The sequence below is a fragment of the Nicotiana tabacum genome, chromosome 10, assembly GCF_000715075.1.
Source record: "Nicotiana tabacum cultivar K326 chromosome 10, ASM71507v2, whole genome shotgun sequence".
Lineage (NCBI taxonomy): Eukaryota > Viridiplantae > Streptophyta > Magnoliopsida > Solanales > Solanaceae > Nicotiana > Nicotiana tabacum.
This window is the reverse complement of record NC_134089.1, coordinates 11,658,699-11,685,518: the sequence shown is the minus strand read 5'-3', so window position 1 is coordinate 11,685,518 and position 26,820 is coordinate 11,658,699. Positions and strand designations below refer to the sequence as shown.

Here is a 26,820-nt window from a genome sequence, read left to right as displayed (position 1 = left end):
TCGAGACCCACGGCTGGTGGATCTGTGTTCAGGGGGTCGAGGTGGTCCTAGGGTGTTAAGATGGTGGTCACCGGCGTCCTTGCCGCCGAGTTTACGGTGAGGGGAAAAGGGGGCGGCACTAGGGTTTCGTAGGGTTTGGGTATGGTGAGGGAGACGAAGATGAGGGAGGGGTCTGGCTTGGGGGTGTGGGGTGAGAGATGAGGGGTTATATACGGGGGGTGTGTTTTGATCCTGGCCATTGGATTAGTCAAGATCAACGGCCTGGATCTCTCACTTAACGGAAACGGCATCGTTTGGTTAAGTGAGACTGGGTTGGTCTTTGGGTGGAATGGGTCGGGTTAGGTAATGGGTAAGGGCGATGGGACGATGGCCGTCAGATCAACCTGATTTGAACGGCTGAGATGGGTTGTCCTTGAAAAGACGTAGTTTTGGTGTCAAACTACGTCGTTTGGTGGCCTGGGAGATGGGTCGCTTGGCCCGGCTACCTTGGGCTGCTTTTGGGCCTCAAATTTAAAGAAAACCTGGCCCAATCCGATATATGAAACAATTTGCACTCTTTCTTTTATTTTCTAATTTAAAACACAACACCTAATTAAAGTAAAATTAAACACCCATTAATTAACACTTAACACAATTATAACACACATATTAAAATATTTAAATAGGTAAAATCATACCATGGCAACAAATAGAATGAAAGATGCATTTTTTTGTGATTTTCCTTTTAATAACCGAATTATGGTTTAGTTACACACGACATATATTTTTTGTATTTTTGTTTGACAAAAAAAATAAAAATGGACAGGACCATAAATAACTACCAAAAATGCCACGTAAATTCCAAAAATTGTACAGCAAGACCATTTGTTATTATTTTTGATTTCTTTTGGAGTGATTGTCGCGTAAACAAAAATCACGTGCTCACAATGGGCTCAACCCAATACAACACCAACACCCAAGCAGAACTACTAGCTCTTCTTAAAGGACTGCAAATTGTAGAAGAAAGACAGTTCACACCTTTGAAAATAAACACTGACTCAACAGAGGTAATTAGAATGCTAATTAATGAAAACCTCTATTTTGACTCACTTATTCCTGAATGCAGGTCAATCGTCCAACGACTAGACAACATGGTGGTGAAGCACAGTTACAAGGAGACCAACAAAGTTGCTGACATGCTGGCAAAGGAAGGTGCAAGAAAAATAAATTGAAGATGTTTTTGCAACATTAGTTCCTTCGATGTTTATCAACCATGTTTTTTGGGCAGACATCGCAGGAACTATGTTTGAAAGGAAAACAATGGATTGTAATAGTGATAGTAACAGTATGCTAGAGGGGGGTACCACATACCCCCCCACAAATAATCTTTTGTACACCCTAACTGGTAGTTGATTTTTAGTTATAATATGCATCCGTTTAACAAAAAAAATAGAATATGAAGCTATGAATGGAAAAACCACTTTTTTTGGTCAGATAGTAAATTATTGTATATTATTTATTTAGATAATTAATTAAAATTGAAAGTGAATTTAATTATAATTAAATTATTTGTATATGCATTAATTTAGAACAAAATATTATAGTAACATCTTCTTTATAGTATTAACAGCTTTAAGGATATTTCAGTCGTTTAACAAAAAAAAAAGTGCTTACTGACATTTGTTTACCAAACACTCCAATAACTTTTTTTCCAACTTCAACATTTTTATCTAAACACGTAATTGCTTATTTGTAAAAAAAACTCCAACACTTAAAAAGTACTGTAAGCACAAGTGCCAATCCAAACGGGCTCTTACTCTATTGTAATAAAAACCAACGCTTTCTATATTCTTATTCCAAACTTATTTATATCCCATAGTCATAGAAGCATATAAAGTTTGTCTATTTTAAAATACTAGTCTTAGAGCACGCGCGACGCGCGTAAATCCTGTGTCAATGAGTATAAATTTATTTAAAAAATAGTATTGAGTTATAAAATAAAAATTCCTAAAGATGATCATGAATATTGATTGTGTATAACTAGCTCAATAATTAAATAAACTTTGTTTTATAAGTCCTCAACATCAATAATTCAACTTAAAATTTGTTCCAAGTTTATAATTTCAGAATTTCAGTTTCACGGGTAAGGACTTTAAAAATCTAAGTAATCTTGAAGGATACAATTTACAACATATAAGCAGGTAACTAATAATCTACGAACTTTACATAAACACAAAATCAAAGTACAATAATAAACAAAAAAGGGCATTAAAAAATAAATAAATAAAGCAAGCTAGTAAGAAAATCACAATTGAAATCTAGCTAATAAACTCACTCATATTTAGCTAAATGTAACATGGATTAAAAATTAAAGAATTTCATAAGTTATCTTGTTAATTTTGTGCCTTTTATTGATTTATGCTCAACATTGCTCGTAATTATAATAGTTCATTTAAAACTTTTAAAAATTAAAAATAAATATATTAAATAATATTATTAGTACAATAGTCTTGTATATTCTTAAAAAGTGAATGATCTATGATATTGTCCAAGAACTCGTACGTCTTCTTTCTTAAATCTTTTTATTTTTCCTTTATTTTATTTTTTTCATTTATATATAGTTTACGTGTTGTCGCGCCCCCTTTTTTCCCTTTCCTTCCAGTCGGAGAGGAGCTTTCAGGTTTCGATATTCATGGGGTGTAATGACTCATTTCCTTTTGGGAATTGGGTATTTGAAGAGTCGCCACCTAATGATTTAAGGCGCATTAGGACACCTATAGAGCTCATCTACAACTGTGTTTGATAACCAGAGATTGGGTAAAGGCTTGAAATTATCCCGAGGGGAAGGTGTTAGGCACCCCTCAGGATCCACTAGTGTGGTTCCCGGCCAGATAGCTTTTTGTAAATTTATACAATTAGAAAGTAATCAAATAAGGCTCAAGTAGGAGGGGATTTAAGTTAAATACACAAGCGTTTGAAAACAATTATTGAAGGGCAAGGTTTGAAAGAGTTATAGGCTAAACATGCTTGTAAAAATAAATGGGGTCCTACTCTTGTTTATAATATAGATCACATCAATGTGATACCCGGTATGACACTCCTCAAAAGAGGGGATACACGTGGTATTAGCGCACCGGTCATCATATCCATATCTACCCTCCCCACCCTATTAAGGCACTAAAGCGCGGGTTGGTCTCGACCTTTATTGCGTGCTATTACCCATCTCATTCCTATCAGTCCCGGAGGAATTTAAGACTACTATTCCTATAAGGAAGATTTAGGCCGACTCTTAGTTTTAAAGGTAAAAGGCTAAGGCGACATATAAAAAAATACGTAGGACTTCATTTAGAGGGAAACATGTGAGCAATTATAAGGCTCATGTATAGCTCCGCAAATAATGCATGTGAATAGCACGACTCAAACATAATTAAGGTCTGAATTTTAAAATCCTAGAGCAGGGAGTTTGAGTCAGAACCAGATTCATTATATAACTCAGAAAAGAAGTCCGAATCAGGCCTGCCTGCTGGTTGTAGCAATTGGTAATTAACAAAGGCAATTCCAATTTTATTTAAGTAGTACCTAAGGCTTGCCTAGGCGTAATAGTGATGTCCTATGAGCATGATATCTATATTGATTAGGAATGTAGTACAACAGTGATTAATTTTAAATGGAAAACTTGTGATTCTATAGGCATGCTTTCTAACGGTATTAAGTCAAGGCAGTGTTTAAAAAAACTTATTAAAAGGAGCGACAGATTAATTAACTAATCCCATTCAAAATAAACAACGTGAACTAAACGGCTTTTCCAACTGGACTAGTTTCAAGTTCTATAGGCATGATTTCTATTATAACTATTTAGATCCTATAGGCGTGGTATCTAAATGTTAAAAGCTAACTTTGGACTTATAGGCATGATTTCTAGGGGAAACGAATCTGGATACATGCTGTAATGAAAATTGAACTTCAATTACTTTACATCCTATAGGCATGGTTTCTAATTGTGTGAAAGTAAATCATGCATAATTTATTTTAAACCAGAGTAGATCCTATAGGCATGATATCTAACAGGCCATGATTGGAATCAAAATAAACCCTATAGGCATGTTATCTACCCGATTTACTCACAACATACAACTACCCACCCTTTTTTACTAATCATCCCGATATTGTTACAAATTATTATAGACCAAATGATTGAATCACAGAAGAAATGCAGAAATAATAAATTACAACAAAAGGAAGCCTGATCTTGACTTCCTCTATGAGTTAGGTAATGAACCACTTCAATGCTAATATTTCAAAGCGTTTCTTATTCCTGGGTATGTCAAAGTTCCCTAAAGATCTCAAGGGATCCTGGGCAGTGCTCATACCCAGATTTGCATAACAGACAGAATGAGTGCAGTGTGGATATGTCCAAGTTCAGAGGGAGCTCAAGGGTCCCAAGGCAAGGCTCACACAAGAGGGGCAGAACCTAGATTCTAAGAATATAGTGAAAGTGCAGAACACATGTTGAAAGAGATGTATTTAAAAAGCTGGACTGATAGTCCATTTTTTTTGAAAGCAATTAGTAACAGAGGTGATTGAGATCAGTTGCAGTAAAACTCAAAACTACACAGAATCAATAGTCATTCAAAGGGGGTCAAGGGATTTGGGGATACATTTTTCTGTAAGCACATGACCCCAATAGGGGTCTGGTTTGGTCATGCCCAGCAATAGCTGATGCTGGCATGGCCACAAACCAGCCAAATGAACACAAACACATAGAGGGGATATGGGGGGTTTGAGCTTCATAAGATAGCAAGTACATAACAAGTGATTGACAGAGTATGCTTCAAAACACACATAGGGGAAGAATTAATCTAAGGGGAAAGGGGATATATTATAGAATGCTAGTAATGTAACTTGACTGCAGAACCACAAACAAACGTAGACAAGAATGAGGGAAACTGAAACAACTAAAGAAGCATGTTGTTGTTGAGGCTTGAAAAATTAACTAGGACATACCAGTAGAGAAGCAAAGTGCAGAAAAAAAAGTAATAAGGATTCCACAGTCTAGTCTTGACTTTCAGCCGGCTAGACAAAGCAGTAACACAAGTAGTAGTAGTAGTAGTAGTAGTAGTAGTAGTAGTAGTAGTAGTAGTAGTAGTAGTAGTAGTAGTAGTAGTAGTAGTAGTAGTAGTAGTAGAGAAAGAGAGAGTTTTGAGTAAAAGTGTATGGTTTTGAACTCAAATTATTCGTGTGTTTGAAAGAAGAGAGGGTAGAGTATTTATAGTTTTGAAAACGAGTGAAGAATAAGGTAACCAGTAAAGTTTCAACTCAAACATGGAAATAACCACAATTAGAATCAATTAACACAAATACTCCCCTTTAATCAAGGGATTACTGCTCAAACGGATACTAACAGGGTTAATTAAGGAAAGAAATCAGTTTGAGACAGATTGATTATTGCCATATAAGGGGCAGTAAAAGTATGAAGTAAATAATTGAGTCTAAGTACAAAATAAACTTAGTTTTGGGAAAAGGATTCAGCAAGGTAAAACATCACAATAATTAAAGAAGGGGAATCAGTTAATTTTAAACAAATGAGTAAAAATTAGGGTTTATAAGGGAACCCTTTGCAATCAATCGTAGTATTGAGGAAATAAAGATCAATCAAGAAAGAAACATGATTCTGCACCTTGACATATAAATAAAACGAATAGAAATATCAGACATGCAAGGCCAAACACATTTGCAAAAGAAATAACTGGATACATACAAACATGCAACAATAACAAGAGTAAGCTAAGGCTCAGTAGTCAACAAAGTCAAATAGTCAGGGCTCACACGTAGAGCCAAAATGAAGAAACCAGTCCAACAGAAAGAGAGTTAGAAACAAGTAAATGTCTCACAGTAACAGGTGAGGAAATCCTTTTAAGAAATTAGGGTTTTAACAATATTTGAGTTTAAGAGATGATAAGAACTCAGAATCAGATAAGTCAAACAAAGAAAAGAGAGTCAGAAACAAAGAACTTAATCGAACAAGTATACATTCAAACAAACAGTTTCAGAACTCGGATAAGACCAAAAAAGACCTAGGGTTTTCAACATGATAAATTAAATAGAAGGAAAGCATAACCAAGTCGTTTGAACATAGTAAAATTCATGAAACAACACCAAAAAATAAGAAAAGAGATCTTTTAAAAGAGGTTAAGAGAAATCTCTAATCATTGAAAAATGAAGAGTCATTTTTGAAAGAAAATCCAAGAACTTTCGAGAAAACTCTTAAGAAGTTCATGATAAGCACATATCTAAGATAGATCTGAAAGAAAATAGAAAGACCTTAAAGCTAGGGTTTCAGAGAGCCTAGAAAAAGTGAGAAAGACTTTGAAAGTTACCGGTCTAGCCAGAAAAGTCAAGGATCTGACTTGAACGACCATAGATGGCTGGAGAAAGACCAGAGATAGAGGTTGAGCAAGGACTGGACCAGATCACTTTGAGATCTGTCCATGAAATCACACAAACGGGCCACCAAAAGATGTAGGAGGCTGGTATACATCTCGAACGGCAATGAGAGTCCATGGATGAGGCAGTGATTGAAAGGAGTTAGGGTGGAATTGGGTGGAAACGGCTAGGGTTTATGTGAGGCTACAGAGAGAATTGAGAGGAGAGGTATTAAAGGGCGGCGGGTGGTGAGAAATGAGTTAGGGTAAGGGGTCGTTTAGGTTTATTTTAGGAAGGATGAATGGGGACCGTTGATATGAATTATCAATGGTCCAGACTAAACGGGGTAGATGGGGATCCGGGTTTGGGTCCATTAAAATTGTGCTAGGATCGGGTTTAATTCAGAATTGGGCTGGGGAATTGGGGTTCAATTTAGGCTAGAATTGAAATACAAATGAGCTATTATTTAAATAGTCAATTTTCCCCCTTTTAAATTATAAAAAAATAGTAAATAAATTTTTGAAAATAAATTGAAAGTGCTAAAATGATTCACAACATGTAAATAACAATTTAAAAATATAGGGCTTAATTTTATGAATATAAAACACAATTAAATTTTAAAAAGACTAATATTGCAATCATATACAATTAGCTTTAAAAAATACTAAATAAAATTGTAAAAATATGTAAAACATTTTTGGCATAGGTATAAAAATACAATAAATGAATCATCAAAAATAATAATTTTGGACATAATTATTGGGATTTTATGGATTAAAAAGGGAAATAAATTTAAAAACCTTTAAAAAATTATGGAAAAATGATAAAACATGTGGACATGCTTATGTATGTTTTATATGCATTTTGAAAGTATTTTGCATATTGCAAATATATAGGAAAAAATTGGGTATCAACAACTGCCCCTCTTTACCCGGGAAGGATAAAAGAGTTGTCGGGTAAAGACATGATGACCAATTTTGACCGAGAGAAATGGTTTGAAGAAGATTTAGGCCGCTCCCTGACTTCCGAACTACCTACATATACCTGATTTTACAGGAATCAGGCCGTATGTAGTTTAGGATCCATCGACGGAGTTTGCCGATGGAGACTTTTCGAGAACGGATGCAATATCCAGGGTAGGGTGAGTGACAGGTTTATGGGGATGATTAAGGTTTGATATGGCTGTGGGAACTGGAACGGGATCACTCCCACCAGGATAGCCGTTACTTGCCGGTTTACCTGCAATTAGGAGCAATACAAGCGTATACTGTGCATAAATTTAAACATGATGCAGATTCCCGTCGGACCATGAATGTTGCCTTTGGACGGTTAGGATGACGTCCTTAGACCATGATGTTCTGGGCCATGAAGCGTATGATAAAGGATTCACTGGACATGAAATGATGCTCTCGGGCTATGAGGACGGTGCCTCCGAACCATGATGCCTTTAAATAATGATATAAAAAAGATTGAAAGGGATCCTTAGGCCATGACATGGTGTTCTCGGTCTATGAAGATGGTGCCTTCGAACGATGACGCCTTCGGATGATTTGGTGATATTTCAGCCCATGAAAGATGCAGTAGTATGATGCGGACAAGACAGAACTTAGTCTTGCGAATTGAAGGGCAGAGCTTAGCCTGTAAGAGAAACGAAATAAACGATGCTTGAGATAGTGCTTAGAGTCGAAGAAAATTGGAGGCAGAGCTTAGCCTCGGAAGGCATAACGATAGCCTTATGAAAAAATGCGAATGTAGATAGAGGTAGAGCTTAACCTCAGAAGGCAGAATGGTAGCATTATGCAAGATACAGATGGAGACAAAGTTTAGTCTCGGAAGGCAGAATGGTAGCCTTATGCAATGCAAATGCAGATGGAGACAGTGTTTAGTCTCGGAAGGCAGAATGGTAGTCTTATGCAAGATGTAGATGGAGACAGTGTTTAGTCTCGGAAGGCAGAATGGTAGTCTTATGCAAGATGTAGATGGAGACAACGTTTAGTCTCGGAAGGCAGAAAGGTAGCCTTATCCAGGTTGGAAGGCAGAATAGTAGCCTTATGCAAGAATGCAGATGGAGACAGCGTTTAGTCTCGGAAGGTAGAAAGGTAGCCTTATGCAGATATAGACGGAGATAGCGTTTAGTCTCGGAAGGTAGAATGGTATCCTTATACAAAACGAAATAACGAATGATAGTAGAGTTTTCTTAGCTGATAGCAGATTGCGATATTGTGATTACTGAGAGCATTGTGACAGACGGAATATCAGTGGTGTGTGCAAATAGCAAATGTTGGTAAGTGCAACGGTTCTGAGAGTTGTATTCCTGAATAATGTTTGTCCCATGGGTGTATAGTATGTTTGATGATTTCGCAATCCTAGTGCCTGCATCCAAAGAAAAATCGTGAGTCTTGTAAGGGGAAGGTCAGTTCGTATCCTTGCTGGCTTTGCTTGACTTGCTCGGCTTTGATCTGGTGATACTGTCTGTGTCATTGGGGTAGCGTTGCTAAACAAAGTAGTTTTGATAATAAACATGCATGATTTTGTAAAAGTATGACATAAGTGTATCATTAAAAATAGCTTTTTAGATGAACCGACGACTGTGACGTGGTTCGGGACATGACAACCTCTCTTTCTACGGAATTTTGAGGGTCCTCCTCAAAATTCGGCCCCAGTTTAATGGGTTGATGCTTCTGACTGTTGCTTGCACGACGATCGACTGAAATTACTTCGGAATTTTGAGGGTCCTCCTTAAAATTCTGCCCCAGTTTCCAATTGCGGGGGAAAATGAAAATTTTATTGAATTTTGATCGAACCCATAGGGCTGCCTATGTTCCCCTTTTAAATGGGAATCAGGTCAGGCGTAGTTCAATTTACATCATATAAGGGAAGCATAAAAATTACACATTGTAACGCTTGATTGCATCTGAATTAATCGACTTTGGCTAAACTTCTCTATCCATTTCTGCAAGTATGAGGGCTCCTCCTGTCAGAACCCGGTGAACCATGTATGGACCCTGCTAGTTGGGAGAGAACTTCCCTTTGGCTTCGTCTTGATGCGGAAAAATTTTCTTTAACACCAGCTGCCCTGGTGTGAACTGTCTTGGCTTGACTCTTTTGTTAAAGGCTCTGAACATTCTGTTATGATAGAGTTGACCATTGCAAATTGCATTCATTCTCTTTTCGTCTATAAGAGCTAGTTGCTCATAATGACTTTTTACCCACTCCGCGTCGTCGAGTTCAGCTTCTTGTATGATCCTTAGGGAAGGAATTTCTACCTCAGCGGGAATAACAACCTTTGTACTATAAACCAGCATATAGGGGTTGCCCCGATTGATGTGCGGACTGTGGTGCAATACCCCAATAGAGCAAATGATAACTTTTCGTGCCACTATTCATGCTTCTCTATCATTTTCCACAATATCTTCTTGATATTCGTGTTGGCGGCTTCTACAGCTCCATTCATTTGAGGCTTGTAGGCTGTGAAATTCTTATGTCTGATCTTGAAAGTTTCGCACATGGCTTTCATCAAGTCGCTGTTGAGGTTGGAGCCATTATTAGTAATGATTGACTCTGGAATCCCGAATCGGCAAATAATGCGGTCGCAAACAAAGTCTACCACGACTTTCTTAGTTACTGCCTTGTAGGATGCTGCTTCGACCCATTTGGTGAAATAGTCAATGGCTTTTAGGAGAAACCTGTGTCCGTTGGATGCAGCAGGCTCAATTGGTCCAATAACGTCTATTCCCCAGGAGGCGAACGACCACAGTGAGCTTGTTGTGTGAAGCTCGCTTGGAGGTACCTTTATCATGTCTGCATGTATCTAACAGCGGTGGCATTTCCGGACATACTGGATGCAGTCCATTTCCATAGTCATCCAAAATTAACCAGCCAGGAGTATCTTTTTTGCTAAGACAAAACCGTTCATATGTGGACTGCAAGTCCCAGCATGAATTTCCTCTAGTAGCCTGGATGTTTCCTTTGCATCGACATATCTTAATAATCCCAAATCGGGAGTTCTCCTATACATGATTCCTCCGCTGTGAAAGAAATTGTTGGACAATCTCCAAAGTGTGTGTTTTTGAGTAGGATTTGCAAGCTCTAGGTACTCTCCTTTTGCCAAATATTCCTTGATATCATGAAACCAAGGCTTTTCGTCTGCCTTTTCTTCAACATGGGCACAGTAAGCTGGATGATCATGGATCTTTACCGGAATGGGATCAATGAAATTCTTGTCTGGATGCTGTATCATGGATGAAAGGGTAGCCAATGCATCGGCGAACTCATTCTAGATTCTGGGAACATGTTGGAATTCCGTCTTTGTGAACCTCTTTCTCAATTTCTGTACATGATGCAGATACGGGAGTATCTTGGAGTTCTTGGTTGCCCATTCTTCTCGTACCTGATGTATAAGTAAGTCTGAATCTCCAATTACTAGTAGCTCTTGAACGTTCACGTCAATGGCCGTTTTAAGCCCCAAGATGCAGGCTTCATATTCGGCCATATTGTTGGTGCAGGGGAACCTGAGTTTGGCAGACACCGGATAACGCTGACCAGTTTCTGATACTAGGACTGCTCCTATGCCAACTCCTTTGAAATTTGCTGCTCCATCGAAGAACATTCTCCAACCATCATAGGATTCTGCAATGTCTTCTCCTATGAATGATACCTCTTCATCAGGAAAGTACATTTTCAGGGGTTCGTATTCTCCATCCACGGGATTCTCAGCGAGGTGGTCTGCCAGTGCTTGTCCCTTGACTGCTTTCTAAGTTAGATAGACAATGTCAAACTCATTCAATAGGATTTTCCACTTGGCTAGCTTGCCAGTGGGCATGGGCTTCTGAAAGATGTACTTCAAAGGATCCATCCTTGATATGAGATATGTAGTATATGCACAGAAGTAATGCCTCAACTTCTGAGTTACCCAAGTCAAAGCAGCTCCAATAGAGAATACCGGGCCTTGTACGAGGTAAACTTCTTACTAAGATAATAAATGGCTTGTTCCTTCCTCCCCGTTTCATCATGCTGCCCCAGAACGCAGCCAAAAGCTCCATCCAACACTGCAAGGTAGAGTAGTAAGGGTCTACCTGGCTCGGGCGGGACTAAGACTGGTGGTGTTGACAGGTACTCCTTGATTTTGTCGAAGGCCTTTTGGCAGTCATCAGTCCATTTGGTAGTGGCGTACTTCTTCAACATTTTAAATATTGGCTCATAGATAACTTCAGACTGTGCTATGAATCGACTGATGTAGTTGAGCCTCCCTAAGAAACTCATCACATCCTTCTTGTTCTTTGGCGGTGGTAGTTCTTGAATGGCTTTGACTTTCGATGGATCCAGTTCTATTCCTCGACGGCTTACAATAAACCTAAGCAATTTCCCAGCAGGAACCCCAAATGCGCACTTTGCAGGATTCAGTTTCAGGTTGTACCTTCGTAATCTATTGAAGAATTTCCTCAAATCTTCCACATGATCAGTGGCCTTCTTGGACTTGATGATAACATCATCTATATATACCTCTATCTCCTTGTGTATCATATCATGGAAAATGGTAGTCATGGCCCTCATATAGGTGGCCCCTGCATTCTTCAGTCCGAACGACATCGTCTTGTAACAGTACATTCCCCACGGAGTAATGAAAGTCGTTTTCTCAGCATCTTCTTCATCCATCTAGATCTAATGATAACCAGTGAAGCAATCTATAAATGACTACAGCTCATGCTTGGCACAATTGTCAATCAGGATGCATATGTTTGGTAAAGGGAAGTCGTCTTTTAGACTGGCTCGGTTGAGATCCCGGTAGTCGACACAGACTCTGACCTTCCCATATTTCTTTCGTACTAGCACAATTTTGGCTAACCATGTCGGGTATTCTACTACCTTGAGGACCTTAGCTTTGACCTGCTTGGTAACTTCTTCCTTGATTTTCAAACTCATATCAGGTTTGAACTTTCTGAGCTTTTGTTTTACCGGCGGACATCTTGGATCAGTTGGTAGTTTGTGAGCCACAATAGATGTACTTAGACCAGTCATGTCATCATACGACTAAGCAAATATGTCCTCGTACTCCTTTAGAAATTCTGTGTATTCTTTTTTTTCTGATGGAGATAGGTGAATGCTGATTCGTGACGTTTTTTGCATCTCCCAGGTTGACAATTTCGGTCTCGTATAGGTTGGATTTAGGCCTGTTCTCAAAATTCTCAACTTCTCTAACAATCTCGTCAGGTATGTCATCCTCCTCTAAATCAATGTCCGTTTGTTGGGTTGTCTCATTGCATGTCACAGTCATTGGTTCATCAAGATAAGTAATAGTAATGTTGTATAAGTAAAGTAATGAGAGAAAACGATAATGAGTGTTGATCCATAAGAAAAGTCAAAATGCTTTGATAAATTGCATAACTGTCTTGAACATTGAAGATCTTATTGCGGGAATTAAAATACGAGAAGAAAATCATTTAGTAAAAACAATGGATATTGCTTGTTTTAGCCTTGCTACCCCGAGGCACGTCGGGCTTTGGTTGTCCTGAAAGTACACTTCTTGAGATAGGCTCCTCTTCTCATGGCCTGTATGGAAGGGCCTTCCTCCCCCTCCTCCTCGAGAACAACACAACAGTCCATGTCATTGTCTTCTAGGAACAAGTTTTTCACCGCTGCAAGTGTTTCTTCTTCATCTAATCCATAAATAATGTCAGCATGTTGGAAAGTCTGCTCCAGATTCGGTATTGGCTGCTCTAGTGGATAGTAAGGACTTCGCCATGATGGCAACCCATTGTTGAACTCTTCCCAGGTGTAATTATATCCCAAACCGAAAGTAGTGCCATATTTCTTGAGTTTTATGGGTTTAGAGATTCCCTGGAGTTCTTGCTGAGCCCCTTGCCAGGTTTGTACCCACTCTAATTCAGTATACTCTCGATTTTGTTATCCCACCATTTGTCCTTGTCGATTGCATTGACCCGTTCAATGTGGTGGTAAGTCTCTCCACCTCGCTTCCTTCTTCCCTCGATCGCCGGAATGGTCTGGCGACTGTATATAGGGTTGCTACCGTCACCGTGAATGATCACTTCCTGGTGATTCCATTCGAACTTTACTGCCTGATGTAGTGTTGATGCTACGGCCCCAGCGGCATGAATCCATGGCCATCCCAACAGCAGGTTGTAAGATGCTGGTACATCTATCACTTGGAAATCGACATCGAACCATGTTGGTCCCATCTACAAGCATAAGATAATCTCCCCAATGGTGGACCTCTGAGAACCATCAAAAGCTTTCATATTGATTGCTCCATCTTTTATCCCGTGCAACCCTTTACCCAATTTCTTGAGTGTTACCAACGAACAAATGTTAAGACTGGAACCTTCATCGATCATGATTATGGTGATGAAATAGTCCTCGCATTGCACGGTGATGTGCAGTGCTTTGTTGTGCTCCAGCCCTCAGGTGGCAACTCGTCCTCATGAAAGATGATCTTATGGCTCTCCAACACTTGTCCTACCATGTTATCCATTTCCCTGCCAATGATGTTGCTTGGTACGTATGCTTCACTTAGTACCTTTAACAGAGCATTCTTGTGCGTCTCGAAATTTTGCAACAAAGAGATAATGGATATTTGTGCTGGTGTCCTGTTAAACTGGTCGATGACCGAATATTCCTTGGCCTGTATTTTCCTCCAAAGGTCGTCCGGGCCTATCTCAATGAGGGGTGGCCAATTGGAGTCTTGCTTGCTTGATTCAGCTAGATGCTCAGGGATATAGACTCTACCAGTTCTTGTCATACCCTGTGCTGCGACAGTCTCTTCAAACCTGACCTTGCCTTTCCTCCCCACCTCGGCTGTATAGTCCCAGGGTATAACCTTTGTATGAAATGGTGTCATGGTTGACATTGCTACTAGGATCAACATGGCTATCCTTACTCCGAACGGAGCATGTGCCTTGCATGGCAAAACTACAACCTCAAATGGTACGGGTGCATTTGCCAGAGACACGAATTCAACCTTAATTGGTACTGGTGTCTTTGTGGACGATGTTGCTTCAAATTAAAGTGGTATAGACAAGTTCACCTCAGCGTCTTTAGATGGTTGAATCTGGACTATGATTGGGTTAAGAGTGGCTGTTGGTTTCTTTGGGTCATTACCTTCTGCGATCAACCCGATTGATCCCTCGGGATCCTAGTCATCTTCTATTTCAATCATGTGGATACCTCCACCTTTATGGTCTGGAAGAGGGTTGTTACAGACATTTGGAGTGGGTTCCTTCGCCACGCTAATCTTGTTATCAATCAAGGACTGCATCTTGTCCTTCAAGGAGCGACACTCATCGATGGTGTACCTTTTCATGCCGGAGTGGTATGCACAGGATTTGTTTGGGTTAACCCACTGAGAAGGATTCTCAGGGGTTGCATCAGGGATGGGAGTGACATAACCAGTAGCTTTGAGTCTCTCATACAACTGGTTAATAGGTTCGGCGATGGTTGTATATTGTTTTGGAGGTCTGCGATCAGAATTAGGTCAAGGTCTAGGGAAGTTTTGGCGTGCAGGATGTGATTGATAGTGGGATGGTTGAGAATTATAGGTTTGGCAGACATGAGCGGGTTGGGAGTATCTGGGTGAAGTAGGCTGATATGTAGGAGGGGAGACTTGGTCCTTTGTGCAACCATCACGGCCCCTATGTCCCTCTTCTTGGACACACCACCAGATTTAAGGCCTTATTTGTAGCTTGTAAGGCCTCGAAGTTTGTAACAATGCCGCTTTTGATATCTTCTTCAATTCTTTCCCCCAATTTGATAATGTCGGAGAATTTGAGGTTCTCAATCATCATCAGTCATTCATAATATTGCGGGTCTTGAGCCCAGAAAAAGAACTTGTTCATTTGCTCCTCTTCTAAGGCAGGTCTGACCTTAGCAGCTTCGGACCTCCAGCGAGTAGCATACTCGCGAAACGTCTCTGTAGGCTTCTTCTTCAGAATCTATATATAGAACACATCTGGCGCATTCTCTGCATTAAACTTGAACCTGTCCATAAAGTTAGACGCCATGCCTACCTAGCTTGACCTCTTTTTGGGATCTTGGCTGATGTACCAAGATAACGCATCTCCTTTCAAACTCCTCATGAACAACTTCATGTGGATTCTCTCGTCTTTCTCTACTCCAACCAACTTGTTGTAGTATGTCCTCAGATGAACCCTTGGATCAACTGTACCATCAAACATTTCAAACTTAGGAGGTTTGTACCCCTCGGGCAGTTTGACAATAGGCTGTATGCAAAGATCTTCATAGTTCAGCCCCTCGATCCCTTTGCTTCCCTCAACGCCCTAAATTTGGCTAGTCAATTTCTTAAATTCCTCAGCCAAGTTCCTGATGAGCAGATCCTCTTCATCAGACTCAGGTGTGCTTGATATAGGTTGGGTGGAGTGTGGCATGGTCTCCATGTAGATAAGAGTGTTATGGTGGCCTGGTGTGTGGGTATGGAAATGGTCATGTGTGGAGTTTTGAGGTTCTTGGATGAGTAGTGGAGTGTTGTTTGGGATATGACAGGTTTTGCATTGGGTCTTTGGTAGAATAGTGTGATAGTGAGGAGCGGGATGATTCTGTTGCTTTGGGACATTTTGAGGAGGTGTAGGGTTTTGAGTGTTGGGGAAATTGATATCTGGGGTGCTAAGGGAAAATGACAGGCTTGCCAGATTTCGAGCCTGATCGAGCTCTTCTTGGAATTTCAGCAACTTCTGTTCCAGTAGTGACACATTCTCCTTAGGAACCTGAGTACCATGGCCATTAGTAGCCTCTACCCGTTCAGTTGGATTCTCCTTCCTGACATTGTTCAGATCTTCCATCTTGCTTTTGTTCTTGTTTTTGACAGGACTAAGAGGAGGAGTGGGTGGAGGGCCCCTGGATCTCATGGAATAGGATGATGATGCCAGATTGCACGAACTAACCTTGGAGAGGGGAATAATAAAACAAAAAGTAACCAAGTTAGTGAGGATCATAAAAAGTATTGTAATATTTAAACACATAGTGCGGGAATGTAAATCATGTCCTAATTTGGGGACCTCTTCGTGCCCGAGGTAGGCCTAGCGACAAATTGGTTTGGAGAACTTAGAATGCTAAATGCCTTATTTTATTGATAAAAAATAAGACGAATCCCAAATTGACACTAAATAAACAGGAAATAAAAAGTCACTAATGGCCATTGGCCTTATTACATTTTATAAAGCAAAAAGATAAACTCCTATCTACTTGGTTCCTGAAGGACCTTCCCCAGATTCGGCATCCTTGGCTCCGTCTAACAGCTTCCCCAACTTGCGAAGTCCCAGCAACAAGTACGCTCTGGCTAGATGTCCGCCTTCGGTCCCTTCAACATTTTGACAATCTTTGACCTTCTTAAGAAATTTTCTCTCCAGTTCCACTATGCCTCGTTCCAAGTATCCTATCCGCTCGTTGGCACTGACATCCATGTCCTTCTATTCCTCGATCATCTTCTAGTTGGACTCTTGTATCTCATAGTGTTTGCTTTAATACTCATAGATCCTTTTGCGCAGCTGGTTGTACTTGACCTGCGCCTCGGCCTTTTCATCTATAATCATGTGACCTTGAGTAAACCCTGGCTGGCCCAGACCATCATGATTATCTTCCAACCAACCTGAGTAGAAAGGAGCACAACCAGCATGATATCTGTTCGGCTCGATGGTACCTCTCCCCATTATGATCTTGCAGTACCACATATGCAGAGCTTGGCACTTGTAGGGACTATCATTATTTTGGAAGTCAGCTCGGAAATGACTCATATTGTCGACCCTGGGTATAACTTGCTTCCTACCAGCTTGCCTCATAACTCGGAGTGGGACGTAAGGGTAGGTTCCTCTTAGACCAATTAGTATCAGGAAAGGTGCATCTATGGATCGGGCGATGAACTCCTCGGTCGGAAACCACTCGAATATCCATTGGACCTGTTCTTCAGTCAGATTATCAAATAGCTCAACCCATCCTTTGGCATTCTCAGGCTGAGCGAACATGTCGGGGATATAATTCATTCGCTTTGGATGGTGGAAAGCGATGTGAGCATCCCAGTCCCTTCGCTGAATTTCTTGTCGGTATTCGCATCTTTGGAGATGTTCCATAAGCCATAGTTGAAGTAGTAAGTTGCAACCTTTGAAGTGTTTTGCTCCTTGTTGACACTTCTCCAAGGCTCGGTATATGTCTTCAATGATCATGGGCACGATGCTGAATGGCTGCCCACCAATCCCCTCCATTAGGGTCTTAGTTACCATAGCTAGCCTGGTATGGATTCTCCCTTTCTTCATCGGAAACACGATCAGCCACAAGAAATAAAACATGAAGACAAAAACCCTTCGATGGATGTGTCCTAAGGATATGATGGCAAACTCGTCAGGGTAGGTACAGTAGGATTTGCTGTGACCGTACCTTTCATACAAGTAGTCAAAATGGATGTATGATTCCTTTAGGCATGTCAATTCTGTGTTCTTTTTCAAACCCATCATTTTGAGGAAACCCCTGCCTTTGCGGTTCTCAGGCATTAGCAAACCTAGAGTTTCCCACACTAGACCGGCCAGTATCCTATCTCGTCTAGCAAGGGCATCATTTAAATATCCCCAAAGCGGAACACATCCCTTTCACAATCCCAGAACAATGTGGCTGCTTCTATGATCATGCTGTTAGGTTGGATCTCCATGAGGGATGGTAGATTTCCCAGGTATTTACTGATGAGAGTTTGGTCACTAGAGTGTAAATCTCTCCACCAGCTTAGCAGTCTTGGGTGGATATTGGTGACCATGCTGAATCCGGGGACTTCGTGCCTCATATTCTGCAAGACAAATAAGGTTAGGCCCTTACCCCCGCCAGAATCGACTATTTAATGTCAACAATCAGCATGAAGCATTTAGTTCTCCAAATAAATGCATAGAACGGGATGATGTCCGTTTGGGTTTAGAGAAACCCAGTGGACTTTGGACAAGGCTATCTTAAAGGATCATTATGTGGACAACATAACTGACCCGGCTAGGTTTGACCATGATACATTCACAATTTGAACAGAGTAAGGTTTCTATGGGGTTTTAGACTGGTACCCTTGAGCGAAAAACTCAAGGGGGAAGGCACGGAACTATCGACTGCACCGCTGATCGACTAGTTTTACCGCAAATATGCCTTTCTGAATTTTGGAGGTAATGATATAGGAAGAGCGTAACCACTCATTAAAAGCGTTGCTATGGTATTTTTTTGGCACGAGTGGAGTATAATGTTGAGCATGATTATGCAATAATTAAAAGCATGTTGGCACGTATTTACACATTAAGAAAGCGATAAATACAGCAGTTTCATAATTTAAAGCAATAATAAAGGAAGGAAACAAAGAAGATATGTCAGTTTTGCAGTTGAAAAAGAAATTAAATGCTTGAAGAAATTTAACAAGTAATTGCACATAAGGGAGGTACAAATTCACAAGAACAATCTGAAGTGGTAAAAGCCTAAATATCCCCAGCAGAGTCGCCATGCTGTCGTGCTCCCTTTTTTTCCCTTCCTTCCAGTCGGAGAGGAGTTTTCGGGTTTCGGCATTCATGGGGCGTAATGACTCATTTTTTTTTGGGAATTAGGTATTTGAAGAGTCGTCACCTAATGATTTAAGGCGCATTAGGACACCTATATAGCTCATCTACAACTGTGTTTGATAACCAGAGATTGGTTAAGGGCTTGAAATTATCCCGAGGGGAAGGTGTTAGACACCCCTCAGGATCCACTAGTGTGGTTCCTGGTCAGATAGGTTTTTGTGAATTTGTGCAATTAGAAAGTAATCAAATAAGGATCAAGTAGGAGGGGATTTAAGTTAAACACACAAGCGTTTGAAAACAAATATTGAAGGGCAAGGTTTGAAAGAGTTATAAGCTAAACATGCTTGTAAAAATAAAGGGGTCCTAGGCTTGTTTGTAATATGGATCACATCAATGCGATACCCGGTATGACACTTCTCAGAAGAAGGGATACACGTGGTATTAGCGCACTGGTCATCATATCCATATCTACCCTTCCCACCCCGTTAAGGTATTAAAGCGAGGATCGGTCTCGACCTATTGCGTGCTATTACCCGTCCCATTCCTATCAGTCCCGGAGGAATTTAGGACTACTATTCCTATAAGAGGGAGGTTTTAGTCTGACTCTTAGGTTTAAAGGTAAAAAGACTAAGGCGATACACAAAAAAACACGTAGGACTTAATTTAAAGGGAAACATGTGAGCAATTATAAGGCTCATGTATACCTCCACAAATAATGCATGTGAATAGCACGACTCAAACACAATTAAGGTCTGAATTTTAAAATCCTAGAGCAGGGAGTTTGAGTTAGAACCAGATTCATTATATAACTCAGAAAAAAAGTCCGAATCATGCCTGCCTGCTAGTTGTAGCAATTGGTAATTAACAAAGGCAATTCCAATTTTATTTAAGTAGTACCTAAGGCTTGTCTAGGCGTAATAGTGATGTCCTATGAGCATGATATCTATATTGATTAGGAATGTAGTAGAGAAGTGATTAATTTTAAACGGACAACTTGTGATTCGATAGGCATGCTTTCTAACGGTATTAAGTCAAGGCAGTGGGGGTGGGCATAAAATTCGAAAAATCGAATTCTGAACCGAACCGAATTAATTCGGTATTTCGGTTTCGATTTTTTTGGTATTTCGGTCTAATTCGGTATTGCAATTTCGGTATTTCGGTATTTCGGTACGGTCCTCGGTATTAGATATTTGAAATTTTGGTATACCATAATACCGAAATACCTATTTTTTTAAAGACATTTTTCTAATTTTCTTATTGACCCAGTGTACTCCCCAGCCCAACGCCCAAGCCCAAAGCCCCAGCCCACTCTGTCTAAAGCTAATTTTTCATCATTCATTAGGTTAAGGCATTAGGCTATTAGACAGAGTGTAGCAAACGAAGAGTCGAAGAGACGAAGACGCTCCATTCCTCAATTCCTCAGTCCGATTCCTCAATTCCTCAGTCCGATTAGGCAATTTCCGTCTTTCCAAGCTCTGATTAGGCGTCCTCACTCCTCAGTCCTCACAACTTCCGGGCAAACGAAGACGCTGCTATTGCGAACTTGCGATAGTTTCAATTTTCAAAGGTATGTTTCTACTTTCTAGCGATTTCTACTTTCTAGAGAACTTGCGAACTTGCGATTTCTCATATACACTCAATTACTATGGCTGATTCTTGTTTCTACCACTGATGGTATTCAATCAGTTGAAGGAAGATGAATAGAAAATTCTCCGTTGTGTAAAAGTCACAAGGTCCCACACTTCATTTTGGCCAAACAATAAAAGAAACTCTACAAACTTCATTTTTCTTAAAAACATTCTTGGTTAGTCTTGTTAATCTTATTGTTGCTGACTTGTTGTTGATGTTTTTTCCTTTTTTTAATCTAAAAGGGTATATCATGGATTTATTTTCTTGGTTTTTTATTTCCATTTTGTTTCATTTTTGGTGCTTTGATTCAGTTCAAGGACAGAACACATCCTCCTCAAGTTGCACTAAAGAATTTTAGTGTGGAAACTTAGGAAATTAGTTGTTGTTGCATTTGATCTTCATCTTTTATAGGTAATGTAAGGATATTACAGTACACTGATATAAAAATCAGCATATGACTTAAAATTCTTTGGAATAGTTGGATGCAAATTCTTGTTTGGATGGGTTTTCTGATAGGAAAGTGAATCCTTTTGTGAAAACTAAGATTAGTGGTACTATGTCTTATGTTACTGTGTGCAAAACATGAGTCTGTAGGTGATTCTTAATTTGTTGATTGTTAATTTATGTTTATATTTGTTAATTTTGTATAGATGGCAGATACAAGTAGAGTAAGTGATGTTGGTTCAAGTGAAAGTTTACCTATTACGGTAGATAGTAACACCAATACCATTGATACTCAAGATTCCAAGAAAAGGAAATCCATGCAACCTAGGTTTGACGTTTGGAACCATTTTGTTAAATTTGATGTTAATGGGGTTGGGAAAGCACAGTGTCAATATTGTAAACAAGCTTATGCTTCTAATTCATCTAAGAATGGAACAACAGGATTGAAGAATCATTTGCTTAGATGCAAAGAATACCCACTTAACATTGCTAAAGATAATAGTCAAACATTGCTAAATTTTCAATCTTACCAAAATGATGAAGGATCAATTTGGAAATTTGATCAAAAAGTGGTTAGGAGGGACTTAATTGAGATGATAGTTATTGATGAACTACCATTTAGCTTTGTAGAAAATGAAGGCTTTATGAAGTTTATGAGAAAATCTCAACCACTATTTTGTCTTCCTTCTCGTAGAACAATAACAAGGGATTGTTATGAAGTTTACGGTGAATTGAAGCAAAATCTAAGAAGTTCTTTTAGAGAAGCACAACCAAAAATTTGCCTCACAACAGACACATGGACTTCATTACAAAGAATAAATTATATGTGTTTGACAGCCCACTTCATTGATAGGGATTGGAAGTTGCATAAAAGAATACTAAATTTTTGCCCTATCACTAGTCATAAGGGTGAAGAGATGGCTAAATCTATTAGGGATTGTTTGCTTGAATGGAAATTAGACAAGGTTTTCACTATCACCGTGGACAATGCTTCTTCAAATGATGTCACAGTCAAAGAATTGTCTAAATAGTTATATATGTGGAAAACTAATATGATGAGCGGTAAACATCTTCATGTGAGATGCATGGCTCATATACTAAATCTAATTGTGCAAGATGACTTGAAAGAACTTGATGCTTTTGTGACACGTGTTAGAAATATTGTGAGGTATGTGAGATCTTCGCCTACTAGGACTTTAAAATTTAAACAGTGTTGTGCACATGTAAAGGTAGAATGTACCAAAACGTTGTGTTTGGATGTTCGTACTAGGTGGAATTCCACCTATTTGATGTTGGATATGACACAACACTTTGAAAAGGCCTTTGACAAGTTGCATCTTTTTTATGATGGATTTTCTACTTATCAATATTCTCATCTTTGTGAAGATGGTAGTAGTGCAGGTCCTCTTGAATCTGATGATTGGGTGAATGTGAGGAATGTGATAGAGTTTCTTGCAAGATTTTACGAGCTAACTAAAAATGTTTCAGGTTCACGTTATGTCACTAGTAATTCATATTTTGAGGATGTATCTGAACTTTATTGTCATTTGAAAATGTGTTTAGTTAGTGAGGATGAGCATTTGGGAAAAATGGCTGAGTGAATGCAAGAAAAGTTCAAGAAGTATTGGGGTGAGACTGAAAAGATGAATAAAATAATTTTTATTGCTTCCATCTTGGATCCACGTAACAAATTTGAATATGTTGAGGGAGAACTTGAAGAACTTTTTGGGGAGGAAAAAGGGAAGAAAATAAATGCTGAGGTGTATGCTTATATGAATTCTTTGTTTGAAGAGTATCTAAATAAGTATTTAACCGAATCTTGTCCTCAATCTCCATCTAGTTCTACTTCATCTAACAACACATCTAATATATCTAGTGGGAGTGTATAAGTGCATCTTTAATAAGGACGAAGCTTCACTTGAAGAAACAAAAGGAAGACAATGGAAGTGGGGTGCTAAATCGGAGTTGGATAAATACATTGGTGAAGAACAAGAGCCTTTTAGTGAAGAATTTGATATCTTAAGTTGGTGGAAAACACATGCTCCTAGATTTCCTATTCTTTCGGAGTTGGCTCGTGATGTGTTGGCCATTCCAATTTAGTGTGGCGTCGGAATGTGCGTTTAGCACCGGTGGCCGTATTCTTGATTCATTTAGGAGTTCATTGACTCCTAAATGTGTGCAAGCTCTTATTTGTGTTCAAGATTGGCTTAGAGAAGAGAAGAATCCTATTAGTGTTGAAGAAGACTTGAAGTATCTTGAGGAACTCGAGCTTGGTAAGCTTTAATATTTTGTGTGTATTTTAGTTCAAAATAATATATCATGCCTTTTCATTTGTATGACATATTTGGTCGAATTATCTTTAGATATGGAAAATAATGGAAGCACTACTACCATTGTTTGATGTATAGTTGCAACTTGCATCTTGAGTGGTAAGTTTAATACTCTATTTGTTTGGTGATATACTTAATACTTTTGTAGTTTTGTTTTATTATCATCAAAATATAATATTCTAACTTATGATTTATATTTTTTTAGGTTCAAGTGCAATCATGCCCCGTGCTCCTAAAGTACGCTCCGATATTTGGGAACACTTTGAGGTGAAAGAAGATAACGGAGAAGTTCGCAAAGTAGAGTGCAAGCATTGTGGTCAAGTCTATAATGTTAATCCAAAGAGGAATGGAACAATTGGTTTAAGGAAGCATATTAAGCGTTGTCTTGCGCGTCTTCCTAGAATTCGTATTTAAGAATTAAGACTGTTTTTGTTGAGGGATGCCCTCTTTGTTTTTGTTGCACTATGTTTAAGTGTTAAGACTATTGCAGTTGGCCAGTTTCACCGTGTTTAAGTGTTAAGACTGTTTTTGGTGCACTGTGTTTAAGTGTTAAGTGTTAAGGCTGTTGCACTGTTAAGTTAATTCTGCTGCAGCTGCTGCATCTGTTAATTTTATTAAGACTGTTGCATCTGTTGCACCTTGATAATTTTTTGTTTTTAACTGGTTGGTTAAAACTGCTTCATCTGCATCTGTTAATTGGTAATGCAGCCAGTAGATGAGCTATTTAGGTGTTGCATCTGTTGCATCTTTGAGCCTTTGAATTTTGAAATTTGAATTGTGCATACTGCACTATTGCACAGAATTGTGCACTTGTTAATAACGTGTTTGCAGATGATACATAAAGGGTATCTTGTGGAGGATCATATCCAAGTTGGTCATATGCATGAATTTCAATGCCCTCTTCTGAAATTGGATGATACAGCGACCAAGTTGTGGATAATCCAACCAAAACCAATTTGCATGAATCATGCTTCAAGCAATGACACTATAGAGATAGGAACAACCTCAATTGGTTCTGTCTCAGAAATGCAAAGTTTCAGACACTTTTTGTTTCAAGAAGATAAAACAAAAATGGCTTGGTTTGGAAAGATTTAAATAATTGTGGACTTGAGTAGTAATGACCATGAGTTTTTGTTTATTTATAGATGGCTAGAAAATGATATATATGTTATTATATTGACTATTTTAAGGGCTTGGTCAATCAGTCTTTATTAGGTTTGTTACTTGTGTCTTAAGTTATATACTAATATTAGTAATTACTGCTACTACTACTACTGCATACTTAGAGTGAAGTAATGGTAGAGGAAAATCAATAATCATGAAATGCATGAGATAAAGGTCTTTGTTAATGTCTTCTTTAGACTTTTTAGCTTTTGCTTAGTTGTAGTCACATTAGAAAGTGACAGAACTATTACTAGTGTAAATTCACCAGCCTCAATTGGTTCTGACACTAAAATGCAACAATATGAATGGGTCTTGGTTAAACTGAAATCGTACCGAAACCATATCGAACCAAAATAAGAAATACCGAACCGTAACGAAATAATTTGGTACGATATTTGGTATACACAATTGATAAATCGAATACCGAACCGAAATTCTTAAATACCGAACTGAAATACCGAATGCCCACCCCTATAAGGCAGTGTTTTAAAAAATTTATTAAAAGGAGCGTAGATTAATTAACTAATCCCATTCAGAATAAACAACGTGAACTAAACAGCTCCTCCAACTGGACTAGTTTCAAGTTCTACATGCATGATTTCTATTATAACTATTTAGATCCTATAGGCGTGGTATTTAAATGTTAAAAGCTGACTTTGGATTTATAGGCATGATTTCTAGGGGAAATGAATCTGGATACATGCTGTAATGAAAATTGAACTTCAATTACTTTACATCCTATATGCATGGTTTCTAATTGTGTGAAAGTAAAGCATGCAAAATTTATTTTAAACCAGAGTAGATCCTATAGGCATGATATCTAACAGGCCATGTTTGGAATTAAAATAAACCCTATAGGCATGTTATCTACCTAATTTACTCACAACATACAATTACCCACCCCTTTTTACTAATCACCCCGATATTGTTACAAATTATTACAGACCAAATGATTCAATCACAAAAGAAGTGCAGAAATAAGAAATTACAACCAAAGGAAGCCTGATCTTGACTTCCTCTCTGAGTTATGTAATGAACCACTTCAATGCCAATATTTCAAAGCCTTTTTCATTCCTGGGTGTGTTAAAGTTCCTTAAGGACCTCAAGAGATCCTGGGCAGTGCTCATACCCAGATTTGCATAACCAGGCAGAATGAGTACAGTGTGGAAGGGCCAGCCCTTATATGTCCAAGTTTAGAGGGAGCTCACGGGTCCCAAGGCAAGGCTCACACAAGAGGGGCAAAACCTAGATTCTATGAATATAGTGAAAGTGCAGAACACATGTTGAAAGAGATGTATTTAAAAAGCTGGACTGATAGTCCATTTTTTTAAAGCAATTAGTAACAGAGGTGATTGAGATCAGTTGCAGTAAAACTCAAAACTTCACAGAATCAGTAGTCATTCAAAGGGGGTCAAGGGATTTGGGGATACATTTGTCTGTAAGCACATGACCCCAATAGGGGTCTGGTTTGGTCATGCCCAGCAATAGCTGATGCTGGCATGGCCACAAACCAGCCAAAGGAACACAAACACATAGAGGGGATATGAGGGTTTGAGCTTCATAAGACAGCAAGTACACAACAAGTGACTAGCAGAGTATGCTTCAAAACACACATAGGGGAAGCATTAATCTAAGGGGAAATGGGACATATTACAACATGCTAGTAATGTAACTTGACTGCAAAACCGCAAACAGAAGTAGACAAGAATGAGGGAAACTGAAACAACTAAAGAAGCATGTTGTTGTTGAGGCTTGAAAAATTAACTAGGACACACCAGTAGAGAAGCAAAGTGCAGAAAGGAAAAGTAATAAGGATTCCACAGTCTAGTCTTGGCTTTCTGCCAGCTAGACAAAGCAGTAGCACAATTAGTAGTAGAGAAAGAGAGAATTTTGAGCGTAAGTGTGTGTTTTTGAGCTCAAATTGTTCGTTTGTTTGAAAGAAGAGAGGGTAGGGTATTTATAGTTTTGAAAATGAGTGAAGAATAAGGTAACCAGTAAAGTTTCAACTCAAACATGGAAATAACCACAATCAGAATCAATTAACACAAATACTCCCCTTTAATCAAGGGATTACTGCTCAAACGGATACTAACATGGTTAATTAAAGAAAGAAATTAGCTTAAGAAGAATTGATTATTGTCATATAAGGGACAGTAAAAGTATGAAGTAAATAATTGAGTCTAAGTACAAAATACACTTAGTTTTGGGAAAGGATTCAGCAAGGTAAAACATCACAGTAATTAAAGGAGGGGAATCAATTAATTTTAAACAAATGAGTAAAAATTAGGGTTTATAAGGGAACCCTTTGCAAT

At 38.9% G+C, this 26,820-nt stretch overlaps 1 protein-coding gene across 1 annotated transcript; it reads left to right on the top strand.

Moving 5' to 3' along the window:
• Positions 1 to 21,220: 21,220 nt before the first annotated feature.
• Positions 21,221 to 22,045, top strand: LOC142164992 (zinc finger BED domain-containing protein RICESLEEPER 3-like). Its single transcript, XM_075223648.1, has 2 exons — positions 21,221 to 21,663; positions 21,916 to 22,045. The coding sequence occupies exons 1-2, from the start codon at positions 21,221 to 21,223 to the stop codon at positions 22,043 to 22,045; spliced, it is 573 nt and encodes a 190-aa protein (XP_075079749.1).
• Positions 22,046 to 26,820: the final 4,775 nt, after the last annotated feature.

Coding starts and splice junctions, on each gene's coding strand:
- LOC142164992 (XM_075223648.1), top strand. CDS start 21,221: ATGGCAGATACAAGTAGAGTAAGTGATGTTGGTTCAAGTGAAAGTTTA. Junction 21,664..21,915: donor GAAAATGAAGGCTTTATGAA/GTTTATGAGAAA, acceptor CCCTATCACTAG/TCATAAGGGTGAAGAGATGG.